This window comes from Benincasa hispida, chromosome 6, assembly GCF_009727055.1.
Source record: "Benincasa hispida cultivar B227 chromosome 6, ASM972705v1, whole genome shotgun sequence".
Classification (NCBI taxonomy): domain Eukaryota; kingdom Viridiplantae; phylum Streptophyta; class Magnoliopsida; order Cucurbitales; family Cucurbitaceae; genus Benincasa; species Benincasa hispida.
The window spans coordinates 51581082-51595882 of NC_052354.1; the positions used below are offsets into that span (position 1 = coordinate 51581082).

At 34.1% G+C, this 14801-nt stretch overlaps 1 protein-coding gene across 1 annotated transcript; it reads right to left on the reverse strand.

Annotated features, from left to right (window-relative positions):
• Positions 1-5596: 5596 nt before the first annotated feature.
• On the reverse strand, positions 5597-14580 carry LOC120079642 (uncharacterized methyltransferase At2g41040, chloroplastic). Its single transcript, XM_039033910.1, has 8 exons — positions 14345-14580; positions 14030-14130; positions 13796-13936; positions 13519-13600; positions 12969-13162; positions 12707-12818; positions 12051-12155; positions 5597-5889 (listed from the first exon to the last, which is right to left on the reverse strand). The coding sequence occupies exons 1-8, from the start codon at positions 14495-14497 to the stop codon at positions 5761-5763; spliced, it is 1017 nt and encodes a 338-aa protein (XP_038889838.1). The 5' UTR covers positions 14498-14580; the 3' UTR covers positions 5597-5760.
• Between the last annotated feature and the right edge of the window lie 221 nt (positions 14581-14801).

Genomic DNA, 14801 nt, shown 5'->3' on the forward strand with positions numbered 1-14801 from the left:
AAACTCAAAACATAGTCGCGACATGCTTCTGGTAAGCGCTATCTTGAAAACGATTATTCATTCTGCACGGGCTGCAAGCAGACTACAACAATCATCTTAATAGGATACAACGACTAACTCTGGTAGAACTGCAACCTCAAACTACTCGGATTTGATAGAACTCTTGGATACTTGCTCTCAACTCACCTCAAGAACAAAAGAAAGAAAGAAAGAAATAAAGAAAGAAAGAAGAGAACTCTTCAATTTGGATGAAGAACCATAGGCTAGCAACTTGGTAACTCTCCAAATTATAAAATAAAATCAAATAGATACAAAAATTAAAACATTTGTCAAATTTAAATCAATTGAGTTGTTAATTGGTAAAATCAACAATTGAAAAAACTACAAATTCAACTTTCATACATGTTAAATTTGTACATGAAACATCATTTTAATTTGAAGTTTCAATTCAATTTGAAACTTTCTAAACAATGAATTTAATCTACACAATTAAATTCATTTTATGTTTCAAATCTTCACCAAACTTTCACTTTCTTTCACTATATATATCCAACACTTCCAAATTTATTTGTAAAGTTACAGTAATCTCAAACTAAATCTAAATAAAAAATAAATACTAGGCATGTAGTTGGACCCACTCTCGAAATTATTGAAAACAAAAACAAATACATTTTGTAAATGAAAATTGAAATAAACTAAATTAGCAAAATTAGAATGAAAGGATCTCATCAATAAAATAAAATGAGTGAGGGTCAATTATTTGAAAGTAAACCTCCATTCTACTTTTACCTTTCATTGTATTTCTTACTAAGGGTTTTAAAAAGAAAATGACACCATACTTCGTTTGTGTAGAATCTTAAAAGTTTGAGACAGTTAAAATATAATTATTTATTAATAGTTATGAATATGTTTAATCTTTTTGGTTATTTGTTTACTCTCTCTCTCATAGTCATATATGAGCATGAACTTTTTTCAAGTAATTTGAGCATATTCCTATATTAGATATATAGTATGTTGAGGGCTAAATATTATGCTTTAATTTTTTAATATTTTTATGCCTTAAAACATATCAACTATGTTTCTTATTTATGAAGGCAAATACATAACTTTAGTTCTTTGCAAGACAAAGTTTAATATATCAAAATTATTCATCCATGGGGTAGTGGGTCTCTAGAATATTTTTGGGTAATAAAAAAAAAATCACTTTTTTTCCTTCTAAAACAATTCACTTTCCTTGGGTTTGTTAACTGCTGCAAATAGAAATTCCCATGTGAGAAAAGGTAATTAAGTTTTTGGACTCAAAAATACACTTGTGTAAAAATAATAAAAAATAATAATAATTTAGAACCATTTGGTAACTATTTAGATTTTGTTAAATAAATATTTAGTTTTTTTCTCAAAATTAAGTCTATAAACACATCTTCCATCGTCTCTAAGTTTTTTTTTTTTTTTTTTTTTGACTTTGTTATCTATTTTCTATCGATGTATTCAAAAATCAAGTTAAATTTTGAAAACTATAGAAATAATTTTCAAAAATCCTGTTTTTGTCTTTTGGAATTTAACAAGGAATTTTTGTGTTTTTTTTAAAAAACTAAAAGTGAGAAATATAATTGAAATTTTAGGAAGAAACCGATCTAAATTTTGAAACATAAAAATAAAGATGAAATTATTATCGACATAACCTTAATTACCTAGATATTTTAATTACTTTCATTTATATGCGTGTGTATGAGATCGTTAGATAAATAATAGGTTCCTATACTATAAAAAAAATCTAATAGATCCTTAAATTTTTATTATTGTGTTTGGACGTGATCATTGAACTTTAAAAAAATTTTAACTTTCAATTTTTCCTTAAAAAATTTTAATTTTATGTAATAGATTTTGAACTGTTCGAAATTTTTAAAAAAATTACAAAACTATTGAACACAAAATTTAAACTCGAACATTCTAGATACAAGATTTAATTTCACGTCTAACATTTCGTTGTTTTTAAAAATGTTGAATATACTAGAACCTAATTAAAGTACAAATGACCTATTTGATATTTTTAAAGTTCAAAGCTGAGTAGATGCAAAATTGAAAATTGAAAATTGTATTATATATTAATATGGAAATTTAGAGACTAAATCTGTAATTTCAAATATATACTTTTTAGTTGTCATCTTCCTCTTGAAGTTTTGGATTAATTTGTATTAGACATCTAAATTGAAAAGTGTATGTATGGTTTGATAATGGTTTTTTCTGAAAAATGGTAAGCTTATTTAGTGTGTGTATATATATAATATGCAAAGTTTTTACAATTTTTACCTTGCATTTAGGGGGAAAAAAAAGAAATATATTTACTAAATCATTTATTGGATTTTTTTAGCAAATTTATTAAGTTGATTTTTTGGAATATTCTTTTTTTTCTTTCTTTTTCAAACATAGACAGAAATGTTATAAAATAATTTGACTTTTATTTGTAGTTAAAAAGGGAAAATTTGAGTAATGAAAGTTCAAAATAAATGGAACTTTCGGTTGATAACAGCAAGTTTGATGATCTTTTAAAACCGACCAATTAAAATTGTACCCCACACGTGCAAACCTGATCTTCGAATCCGATATTTTTTTTTCCAAATATTATTTTTTAAAACTCTTATATACAAAGAAAAAATTAATTAATGTAATAAAAGGAAAGAGTGGCCAACCCCACGTGCACGTGCCATGACAAAAAAAAAAAAAAAGGCAATTTGAATTTTGGCATAAAGATAGCTCACGTGCAAGAGATCTACTCATAGTCATAGGTTAGATTTGTGTAATTGTTAAAAGAGTTGAGTTTATATTTGACATATGGCTTTTAATTGCTTAAGACTAAGAATTTATTAGACCCTTTGCAAAAAAGAATATATATATATATTAGTATGTTATGCAAATTTACTCATTTGAACGTATCTAGTTTGATGAACAAGAGAGATTAACTTGTACATAGCTCAACTGATTTAGATATATAAGTTAATTTGAACATAATTCAACTAGTTTAGACATATATCATGAATCAAAAGGTCTAAGATTCGAATCTTCATCATCATAAATTAAACTAAAAAAATGAACAAGAAATTATTATTAAATCACCCACTCTATGATTGTTGAATTAAAAAAAGATCGATGAACCTCATTAATGTAAATTGGTGCATTAATATTATTTAACAAAAAAAAGAAATAAGTCGAAGTCATAGGTTAGTCCTTAACTTTCTAGATTTTTGTCTATTTTATTCCTATAATTTCGATTTCGTGTCTAATAGGTCTTTGATACATTCAACGATATATTTTTAAATTAATAAATTTATTAGACATAAAATTGAATTTTGTCTAATAGAACATCAAACTTTCAATTTTGATAAGTTTGTGAATTCTTAAAAATATTGAAGAGATCAATGACCTATTAGACATGCAATGACTTATTAGATACAAATCAAAATTTTAAGATTGTATTATATATCTTTTAAGATTTGGAGACTTATTAAATACAAAATTCAGAGACATATCCAACATTCAAAGGTTGAAAAATTAAGCTTTATCATCTCACTTAATTATAGATATTTATTTTTCACAAACGAAATGCAAATGTGTTGTTTCTCTTAAACTCTTTTAATATTTGATTGATTTGATCAATAATGGAAATTAACTCATCATTTAATTTATTTATATCGGTCATTGATTTGGATATAGATTGAAATGATGATAGGTCTTTATATTAGCAATTCACATGCACTCTATTAAATTAATACCCCTTTTCTTTATATTAGCCGAAAATGAAATTATAATTTCTTTATATTAACTTATCTTATAAATTATATTTAATATATTGACATGGTTTGATATAATAGGGTGGTAAATAATTTTTTTTAAGAAAACAAAGCCACAAACAAACTACAGAATTACATTATGAGACAATAACAAAGAAAACTACTCTAATTAAAAAGAAACAATGAGAGAAGACACATGTTCCTCCAATGAAATTAGGACAGAAAATTGTAGCAACGTTTTATACGAGAGAAGTAGATCATTCTTTCCCTTTTTAAAATTTATAATATTATTATCTAGAAAACTTTAAAACATGGGATTTTTAATAGCCTTCATACTTATAAGATTTTTATATCTGAAAGATGAATAAAGCCTGATTAACAAATAAATTAATATCAATTAATCATTACTATTAATTTAATTTATTATTAAAATATAAATATATTGCTTAGACTTGATAAATTCCAACTAATATATTTATCATTGATATTTTATATTATCTCAACTATCTAATATAAATTTTGTTATTAATTATTAATATTCTGATCCATTTATATTTACTTCATTATTTTTATTAATTAAATAATGTTTAATTAAAATTTTTATTTATTGATATTTTAAATAATTAAATAATTGATCAATATAATAATATATTAAATAATTAAATTTAATTATGACTACCTTAATTGTTTTCTTACATTCAATTAATAATCATTTAGTTTTAATTTCTATATTTAAAATTGGTAAATCAAACATATTTATTTAACTTTCAGATATTAATTATCATACAAATTTAAATAAAGACATTAATTATTCCGATCATTTAAATTTCACATCTAATATCTATATCTATAAAACAATATCTACCATACAAACCACTTAAAAGAGAGTTCAAAGGGGGAAAAAAAATTGGTCAAACGTCAAAGAGGGAGGGAAGTGAGATGAGAAAGTGCGTGGGTGCCGCACGTGGGGATTGGACTGGCTTTTTGTCAGTCAGAATTCTGAATCCCCACTTCTCATTCCCAATTGCCCCTTCCATTTTTAATTATTTACTAAATCCACCCACCTCACCATCACTTCTTTTCCTTTCCTTTCCTTTTCTTTTCCTTTCCATTTTTTTTATATAATAATAAGATTTAAGTATTGGGTTTTTTTTAGGGATAATTTCATTTGAAAGACTCAAATGAAAAATGAACACCTGTAAAGAATGTAATGAAAAATGACATTTTGCTTATATATGATTTTACCAATTCGTATCCGAGATGCACCTCACACCTGCCAATACCATGCTTGATGCTAATGCAACGACTTGTAATTCGTTTATTTAAAAACAAAAACACTAAATTCATCAGATTAAGACATTTTTTTTAACTGCATAAGATGTTCATTCAATTCATTTAAACATCGACAACTTTATTTTCTATTAATATTATTAATAATAAAATTTGTCCAAAAGACATATTATCAATAATAAATAATAATACCTCCGACCTTTAGAACTTCAGTGCATGTCAATTATGTTAAAGCTATATTCATCTTTTACCGTGATAACTAGCTCTAAAGTATTGTTGTTTTTTTAATCACATAATCAACACTTTAAGCCAGCCCATTGCGATAATTTTCAAAATAGAAACTAAAAGTAAAATTATCATCAAATAAACTCCAAAATTTTGATTTTTTGGTAATTTCTATACAAATAAGAACAAGTTCATATTCAAAAATCAAGTAAATTTAGCGAAGAGAGACAACCAGAACAAGCTTATGAGTTATGAGATATGCCTACAAAATGGAAATAAGTGAAATCAACCAGTAAAGAGAGCATTATTACACATCTATTCTCAATTTAATTCTATTCAATTGAATCAATTATCCTTCAGTTCCAACAAGTATTGTATTAAATTATCAATATAATTCTTTAGAGTTTAATTCTGAACATACACATCATAATGAAGATGAGATTGAAACTCACTTTCTTCAAGGCTTCTGCGCAGAGAACATGATGAAAGATTGCTGCATTTTACTTGAATAGTTAATCAGACCGCAGGATTTGCACAAATCCTCTATTTCTTCCTCTGTTAAGTAGCCAAAATTCTGAAAAGCACGCTGCAGTACACAAACTTATAACGCTCACAAGTCCATCTTCATAACCAAGAAAATGTGAAAATCATTGCATCCTTAGAATTAGAGGAACCTAGAATCTTATCAGTCATTAAAATGCAATTGTTTATCATAAGATGGTTGGCAGCAATTTTACATTCTTGTTTTGGGTCTTGGGATCGGTTGGTATTTGAACAATTGATGGATTATGACAGGATTCAGGATTATTCATAGTATAGATGTCGGTATCTATAAAATGATGGAGGTCATTTAGATCCTCCTCTCCAAGAAAAAGATTGTGTTCACCAACCAGTAGTTTCTTTTCCATAATGTAGTTTGCTTGACTAGAAAGAAATAGGAGAATATTGGTTGGACTATGTAGGTCGTGAAAATTTGGGTTTTGGATTAATTTGTGCAATTATGAGAATGTTGGTTGCACCGATTGATAAACAGAAATCTTATTTATGGTTCTGATAGAACCTCAATTATTTATCCACTGTTTTGGCCCCAAAATAGCCAAGGAAGGTCGAGTTCTCCCCCTCAATACAACCTTAAGCTTTTACAAGATAAAAAGATGTCTCTCCTCCTCTATATTCCTATCTTTTATACTAATTTGTTATCTCCCTCTCTACTAACAAACTTCCCCACTACTAACCGATTTGTTATAGATTTGGTGGTTCCCTCTAATTAATTTGATTCTTTTCCCAATTTACATTTGAGCCCCTCTCTCTATTCTTCCTTTTGCCCTTTCTTTCATACCTTTTAAATATGGGGGGTCTATCATTACCCTCCCCCCAAAGCACCACCTTGTCCTCAAGGTGAAAATCAGGGAACTGTTCAGCCAATTGAGCTCCTCCTTCCCAAGTTGCATCTTCTACTGGTAGGTCTTCCCATTGTATAAGCACTTCGAAGTCATTTGGTGAAGATATTGTTGAACCAATCTTCCTAACTCACAAGACTGCCAATGGTTTTGGTTGTTTCCCCAAGGACCCTATTGTTGGTGAGGAGAATCGTGGTAACATGATCCCTTCTGCCCTTCTTAGTTGTGAAACATGTATCACTGGATGTATGGAGACATTGTGGGGTAGATCAAGCTTATATGCCACAGGTCCGATCTTTTGAATTACCTGAAAGGGTCCAATGTAATGTGGTGCTAGTTTTGGATGCTTGTGCACCAGCAATGATCCTTGGTGATAGGGCTTGAGCTTGATGTAAACTCAATCAGATACTTCAAAGTTTACCTCTCTTATTTTTGAATCTGTTAGGGCCTTCATTCTTTGTTGTGTTGCTTCTAGTGTTTTCTTCAGTTGTTTGAGCATCTCGTCCCTGTTTTTAAGTAGGACATCAACTTTTCCTACTGTGGCATTCCCTTGTGTGTAATAGACGATAGTAGGTGTTGGTCTACCATACAATACCTCATAAGGAGTACGTTTGATGGCTGTGTGCTAGGATGTATTGTAATTATATTCAGCCCATGCCAGCCATTTGTGCCATTGTGAAGGGTTCTCCATAGTAAAGCACCTTAGGTAAGCCTCTAAGCCTCTGTTGACAACTTCTGTTTGCCCATCTGTTTGTAGGTGGGATGAGCTTCTCTTGAGTTGTGTTCCCATCAATTTAAACAATTCTTCCCAAAATAGGCTTGTAAACACCTTATCGCTGTCAAAAATAATGCTCCTAGGTACTCCATGCAAACATACGATCTCCTTCATAAATAAAGTAGCCATTGTTGCTGCTGTATAAGGGTGGTGAAGGGCAATGAAATGTGCATATTTGGACAGCCTGTTGACCACTACCAAGACTGAGTTGTAACCCTCTGATTTTGACAGTCCCTCCACAAAGTCCATGCTGATATCTTGCCAGGCGAGCTCGGGTATTGGCAAAGGTTGGAGCAGCCCAGCAAGGGCTAAGGGAAAATACTTGGCTTACTGGCAGATAGAACAGTCCCCTACAAAAGCCCTTACCCTTGTCTTCATTCCTGTCCAGAAAAATTCCTTTTTTAGCTGTTGGTACATCTTCACTACCCCATTGTGTCTCCCAATTGGATTGTTGTGAAACTCTTGTAGGAGTAATGGAATGGTAGGTGATTGAGGTGGAAGTACAATGCGTTGCTTATACAATAGAAGTTCCCCTTGCAGTGTATATCCCTAGGGGTGTGGTAGCTCTGCCCGAATGTTGTCCCTTATTGCCCTTAGTTCTTGATCTTGCTCAACTTGACTTGTGAATATCTCCTGATTCAGGGCATGTAGTACACCTGTCTCTTATACACATCTAGATGTGTATAAGAGACAGCTCTGCCCGAATGTTGTCCCTTATTGCCCTTAGTTCTTGATCTTGCTCAACTTGTCGTGAATATCTCCTGATTCAGGGCATGTAATACACCTGTCTCTTATACACATCTAGATGTGTATAAGAGACAGGTGTATATCCCTGGGGTGTGGTTGCTCTGCCCGAATGTTGTCCCTTATTGCCCTTAGTTCTTGATCTTGCTCAACTTGACTTGTGAATATCTCCTGATTCAGGGCATGGCGTACCTGTCTCTTATACACATCTAGATGTGTATAAGAGACAGGCCATGACTATGGCAATTAGTTCCCTTTCGTAGGCAGCCTTGAGTCGATGTGTAGGTGGGAGTGCCTTGCTGAAATAAGCCACTGGTCTTCCTTCTTGCATCAGGACTGCCCCAACTCCTACCCCAGAAGCATCTGCTTCAATTATGAAAGTTTGATTGAAATCAGAAAGCTTGAGGGTGGGTAGTTGGGTCATGTGTTGTTTCAAGGTTTCGAAGGCTGCCTGAGTATTTTCATTCCACTCCAATCTATCCTTCTTGAGCTACTGTGTTAGAGGGAAGGCTAACGAACCATATTGAGGTACAAACTTGCGATAATAGCCTGTTAGCCCAAGGAATCCCTTGAGTTGCTTGACGGTTGTAAGTGTTGGCCATTGGAGCATAGCTTCCACCTTTGAAGGGCCTGCTGCTACACCTTTTTCTGATATGATATGCCCCAGATAGTCTATTTGCCTTGCCCCAAACGTACACTTCTTAAGATTGGCCACGAATTGGTTGTCTTCCAAAGCTTGCAATACCACGGATAAATGATGCACATGATCACATAAAGAAGAGCTGTAGATTAAGATATCATCGAAGAATACTAACACAAATTTTCTTAAGTAAGGGTGCAAGAGGTCGTTCATTACCGATTAAAAGGTGGATGGAGCGTTTCTCAGACCGAATGACATGACTAAGAACTCATAGTGGCCTTCATGAGTTCGAAATGCGGTCTTGTGTATATCTGAGGGAGCCACTCGGATCTGATGATACCCTGACTTCAAATCAATCTTCGAGAATACCCGTGCACCAACCAACTCATCAAGGAGTTCTTCAACCATTGGAATAGGGAAGTTATCTGGAACTGTCACTTGATTCAAAGCACTATAATCGACACAAAACCGCCAGCTACCATCCTTCTTTTTCACTAATAACACCGGACTTGAAAAAGGACTCACACTAGGCTGAATGATTCCAGCAGTAAGCATGTCTTCTACCAGCTTCTCAATTTCGTCCTTCTGGAATTGTGGGTACCTATACGGCCTCACTTTCACTGGTCTTGCCCCTGGTTTGAGTTGAATGTGGTGTTCATGGTGTCTCATAGGTGGCAACCCTTCTACTGGACTGAAAACGGCTTGGTGCCTCTCCAAAATGTCTTGTATTTCCCGTTGCAGCTCAGTTATTGACCTTATTTCTCCACTTTTTTCAGAGGTCATGAGGGAGATTAGCTCGAGAAGGATACCTTGGCCTTCTCCTTTTACCAACTTCATCATTGTCTTCAGTGAAATTTGTGACCTCATCAAGCTACAGTCACCCTGCAAGTGGACTCTCCAATCACCTACTTGGAATTCTATCTCGGTCATTCCCCAGTCACATTCAACACGTCCTAAGGTCATCAGCCATTGCACTCCTAACACTACATCAGCACTACCCAGAGGCAAAGGAAAAAAGTCATTGATGATAGTTAAGTTTGGAAGGTTAAGAATTACTCCCTTGCAAATGCCCTTTGTCTTCACTGATACCCCTGTTCCTAACATTATTCCATAACTCGTTGTTGGCGTCTGTGGTAGTTGCAGGGCTGATACTAACTTGTTGTCAATGAAATTGTGTGAAGCACCACTGTCAATGAGGACAATCACATCCTTATCTCCTATAGCTCCCCTGACTTTGATCGTTCGAGGTGAGTCGATCCCGGCAAGAGAGTTTTAAGGATAGCTTTGCTTCTTGTTCGTTCTTTTCCATCACCATCGATTATAAGGTAGTTGTCATGGGCATCTCGGCCTCCTCTGCTTCGTTCACTGCTTCCGTATCATCATCCCCCTCTTCCTCGTCATGGTAAAGGAAAATGCTCAACTCTTTCTTTTTACATCGATGCCCTGGTGTATATTTTTCCTCACAACGGTAACAAAGTCCTTTGTCTCTTCCATCTCCCTGTCGGATAAGCGCTTGAAAGCTCCAGTCGTGAACGGATTTCCGTTGACATCCTTTAAGGTAACAGAGTTTGAAGACGTACCAGAAAGCCGGGTCAGATTGAGAGAGATCGTCCAAGCAGCTGCGTGCGTGTTCTGATTCGGGTTGGGGCCGGTTTGACCCGTGACCGTGTTAGATCCCGAGTTCGAGGATGCGTTTGTTGATTTTGCAGGATTCGGGTTGCCCCACTTCTTTCTTCTGGCCTTCTCCATGTTTCTCATCTTCTCTTTCAGCCCAATCAACTTAAACATTCTCATTTCGACTTGGATGTCTTCCTTCAGCCCACTAACGAACTTGCTTTCTAATGTTTCATCAGATAGGTCTTTCAACGGTTCTGAAAGCTGCTCGAATCGCCGCCGGTAAGCTCGCACACTGCCATCCTGTTCAAGGTGAGAAACAGAGCCCTCCGGTCCTCTTCCTTGACTGGTAAGAATCGTAGCAATAGTTATTCCTTAAATTTGGCCCATGTATCCATCGCAGTCCTTTCTTCCTCCCATTGGTGCCACTCCAAAGCTTCTCCTTCTAAACACAAGATTGCAGCCTCGATTTTGTCCTTCTCTGATAACCTATTCACAATAAAATACCTCTAGACTCTATGGAACCATCCCATTGGATCCTCGCCTGGTTCTCCTTTGAATATTGGTATTTCCAGCTTTCTCAATCGCATATCGAACAAGGGCACCTCCCTTCTTTCTCCCTTTTCCTCACTTGCCGGTTGCTTGTCTTTATCAGTCACTGTTCTTTCTGATGAATCCGACCCCATCTCCTTGGTTGTTTCTGATTTCTTTGACCAAACCTCCAATGCTCGTATCATCTTCTGCTCCATTGACTCTCCTAGTGCTTCGATTTTCGCTGTCAACAAGCTCTCCGTGATTTGTTGCATTTCTCTGAACCTTTGATCCATTCTGTTCTCCATTCCAACTTGAAGCAAGGTAAGTTGTTCTTCCATAGCTGTTAATCTTGCCTCCATCTTCTTCACCATACCCTTTTCCCACGAATCGGATAGCTCTGATACCAAATGATAGAACCTTAATTATTTATCCACTGTTTTGGCCCCAAAATAGTCAAGGAAGGTCGAGTCCTCCCCCTCAATACAGCCTTAAGCTTTTACAAGATAAAAAGATGTCTCTCCTCCTCTATATTCCTATCTTTTATACTAATTTGTTATCTCCCTCCCTACTAACAAACTTCCCCACTACTAATTGATTTGTTATAGATTTGGTGGTCCCCTCTAACTAATTTGATTCTTTTTCCAATTTACATCTGAGCCCCTCTCTTTATTCTTCCTTTTGCCCTTTCTTTCATACCTTTTAAATATGGGGGATCTATCAGGTTCCAAAAGATTAAATAGTTAGAATCTCTAGTAAATATTGACACTCAGTCCAATGAAACTGAAAATTATAAGCCAGCAAGAAGTTCAATCTACCAATTAGGAAGCTAGCTTGTTTACTTTATTGCGAGTTATTTGAAATTATGCAAGGACGGACTTCGTGTATGCAAATGCGTGATAACCAAGTCCTAGACCCGAGAAATATCAAGAAGATAACACAAATGTTTATCATAGCTGCTTCTTGATAACTAGTGAAATTAAATTTTCTACTAATAGATATCCTTAAGTATAAGGATGGCACAGGATAGATTAAGAGTATACCTCTCTCGAAAATCTTATGTACCAGGGAGTAGATGAAGTGTACCGCAAAAAAGTGGTTCCCACAAATACTCCACCACTCCGCATTATACGAGTGATCTCAGCAATCTGATAAGAGTCAAAGAAAACCATTACTAAAACTAGAAGAAGCAGAAAAAGATTAACCTTACGGTGATCAGAACAGGGAGAACCTGAGCTGAAGATATCATAAATGGATGCGTCGTTGCTATAAATATATAAAAATACCCAGGAGCTAATTCCTAAATATTTCAACTAAAACTTCCTGAACGAATGTGTTCAAGAAGACGCATCAAAATTCCAATTGGCCAGTAGAACCTGCTGTTGTTTTAGACACAACAACGTATATTGTTTCATATGAATTGAGTCCATCATAACTACTGTGAAGAGTAAGCTTTGATCACTTCCTTTTAATGGACCAAGTACCAAGAGGAATTGGGGCAAGGGCAAGCATGGAGAGAAAACTTTAAATGATTTCAATCATATATTGCTGGTTAAGAAGAGAATTTCAATCATGAATGTAACGGGATGAATTCAACGACTCAACAGTGGTATTCTGTAACCTGGTTGAGTTCAGCGGATCATGACTACTGGTAGGGAATCGAATAATTGAATATGATCCTACAAGACAAAATGCTTACAGCATTGGAAGGAGATGGCCAACAATGCAAAGCTGCACCAGCATGGACAGCATCCACAGATCCTGATGAAAAGGGAAGCCTAGAGATATCTGCCCTCACAAGAGCAAGATTGCTGCATATTTTGCAAAAGAGGATGAGCTAATTAGGATATCCTTCCTTTTTTACAAGTGAAGAGAACTTAATACACAAGCCAGCAGAGTATAACAATGATTGCAGTTCTAAGGACTTAATGAAGAAAAAATAAAAGTCAAACTAAAATTACCTGTTCAAGAGAGTAGAATCTTTCTTAATGAAATCATAACATTGAAGGAGCATATTCTCAGAAAAATCAAGTGCAATTACACCTGAGAAAGACCCAGATTTTGCAAATTTTCTGGAAAACAAACCACTACCACAGCTTGCATCCACTAAAAGACCTCCTTCAACAGATTTAAAATACTCCATGGCCATTTTAAACTGCAATAGTGTATAGATACAGAAAATATATCAGCCTATATTCACTTTATCCAAGGAAATGAAAAGGCTATACGCCTAATACCAAGGTAACTTATGTAACATTATAATAAGACTTCCTTTCCTTCACGAATAACCTTCGCACATTTGAATGGTAGTGTTATTATTGAGAAGGTATCAACCCATATTCACATTCTCCAAAGAAATGAAAAGGTTATATATCGAATACCAAGGTAGCCTGTGTAACATTGCAAATAGACTTTATTTTCTCCCCGAATAATCTTTTGAATTGCATTAAAATATCAATGTAAAAGCTTCTTCCATTTGCATGGTAGTGTTATTATTGAGAGGGAGCATACTTCTTCATCAAGGCCAGGGAAACCACTTCGGTTGAAGTTTTGACGCCATCCTCTTTCATATAGAAACGAAACAAGTGGACTCCTACAAAGTTAAAAAATCAGAAGAAGTTCAGAATTATCTCCTTGCGAGGGGAAAATGGAGATAATACTGTACTCCTCCCTTTAACTAAACTAATGGGTGACATCAACTTAACACATAAAGATGAAACAAATTAGGAGAACTCAGAAGTGAATTATACAGAGAAGAAAAAATGAAGAGGAAATATCAAACAGATACCGAAACAGCTCAGTCCCCCCAGGTTTGACTTCAACATATTCTTTCATTCCAGAAGTAACCGTGAGATCTAAAAAGATGTTTTTGCTGGTATACGTCTTATTGCATCTTCTACACTTGAAACCAGACCTATAAATAGCTGGCCTGCAAATTTTCCACTTCATCCAGATCAAATTATAATGTAATGTAACAATACAAATTTCAAAAGTTGGTAGACATCCCAATTAGTCAACTTACAAATTTAAACCCGGTGGACCTTTTCTCAACAATGGCTCATAACAAACCGGACATGAAAACACGTCAATTTTCGAATTCTGATCCTGTTGAATGCCTAAATCCTGATAGCAACATAAAATAATAGTAACTTAAAATTCAATCTAGATGAGTTACAATTACAAATTAAACAAAAATTTCCCTAACAGTCAATCACAGGATGGAAAATCACAGTACAATTCAACTTCAACGCACAATAGGGATTCATTTTAAAACAATAACATAAAAAAGGGGAATTATAAACGATAATAGGAACAAGAAAGATAAGGTGAAGCATACCGACTCAAGAACGAGTCCCGAGCTCGCTCGAACGGTAGAGAAGAAAGAACGACGAGTGGAGAAACGAAGAGGAGACCGAAATCGGATGTCGCGAGAAAGAAAATGGCGATTGTTGTATGAAGTTTGAGAAGGAAAGAAAGTAGCTACCGCCATGAAAATGGATTTAGAGAGTTCCTCTGAACTCTGTTTCTTCTTCTTCCCCCTTTCACCAGCTAAATTAATTAACTGCCTTTTGGTGACGTCGATTCTTTATATATTAATAATCTCTAAAATTTGGACGTTAATGGTTTTTTCTTTTTAATTCTGTGTGAACTTTTTTTTTTTTAATTTTTTTTACCGTTGTTTTTTTGTTTTGAGAAAATGAATTTTTTCTCGTGTTTTATAGGGTACTAATTTTATAAAAATCTTTTCTTTTCAAAACAAAATTAAAAAAGTATTTAATAAGACTTAACTTTTA

What these genes read in the sequence shown, in the direction of transcription:
- LOC120079642 (XM_039033910.1), bottom strand. Translation starts at nt 14,497, where the DNA reads ATGGCGGTAGCTACTTTCTTTCCTTCTCAAACTTCATACAACAATCGC. An exon ending in GGTCCACCGGGTTTAAATTT is followed by an intron (nt 13,937 to 14,029) that starts GTAAGTTGACTA and finishes GAAAATTTGCAG; the next exon opens with GCCAGCTATTTATAGGTCTG. An exon ending in GGGGGGACTGAGCTGTTTCG is followed by an intron (nt 13,601 to 13,795) that starts GTATCTGTTTGA and finishes TTAACTTTGTAG; the next exon opens with GAGTCCACTTGTTTCGTTTC.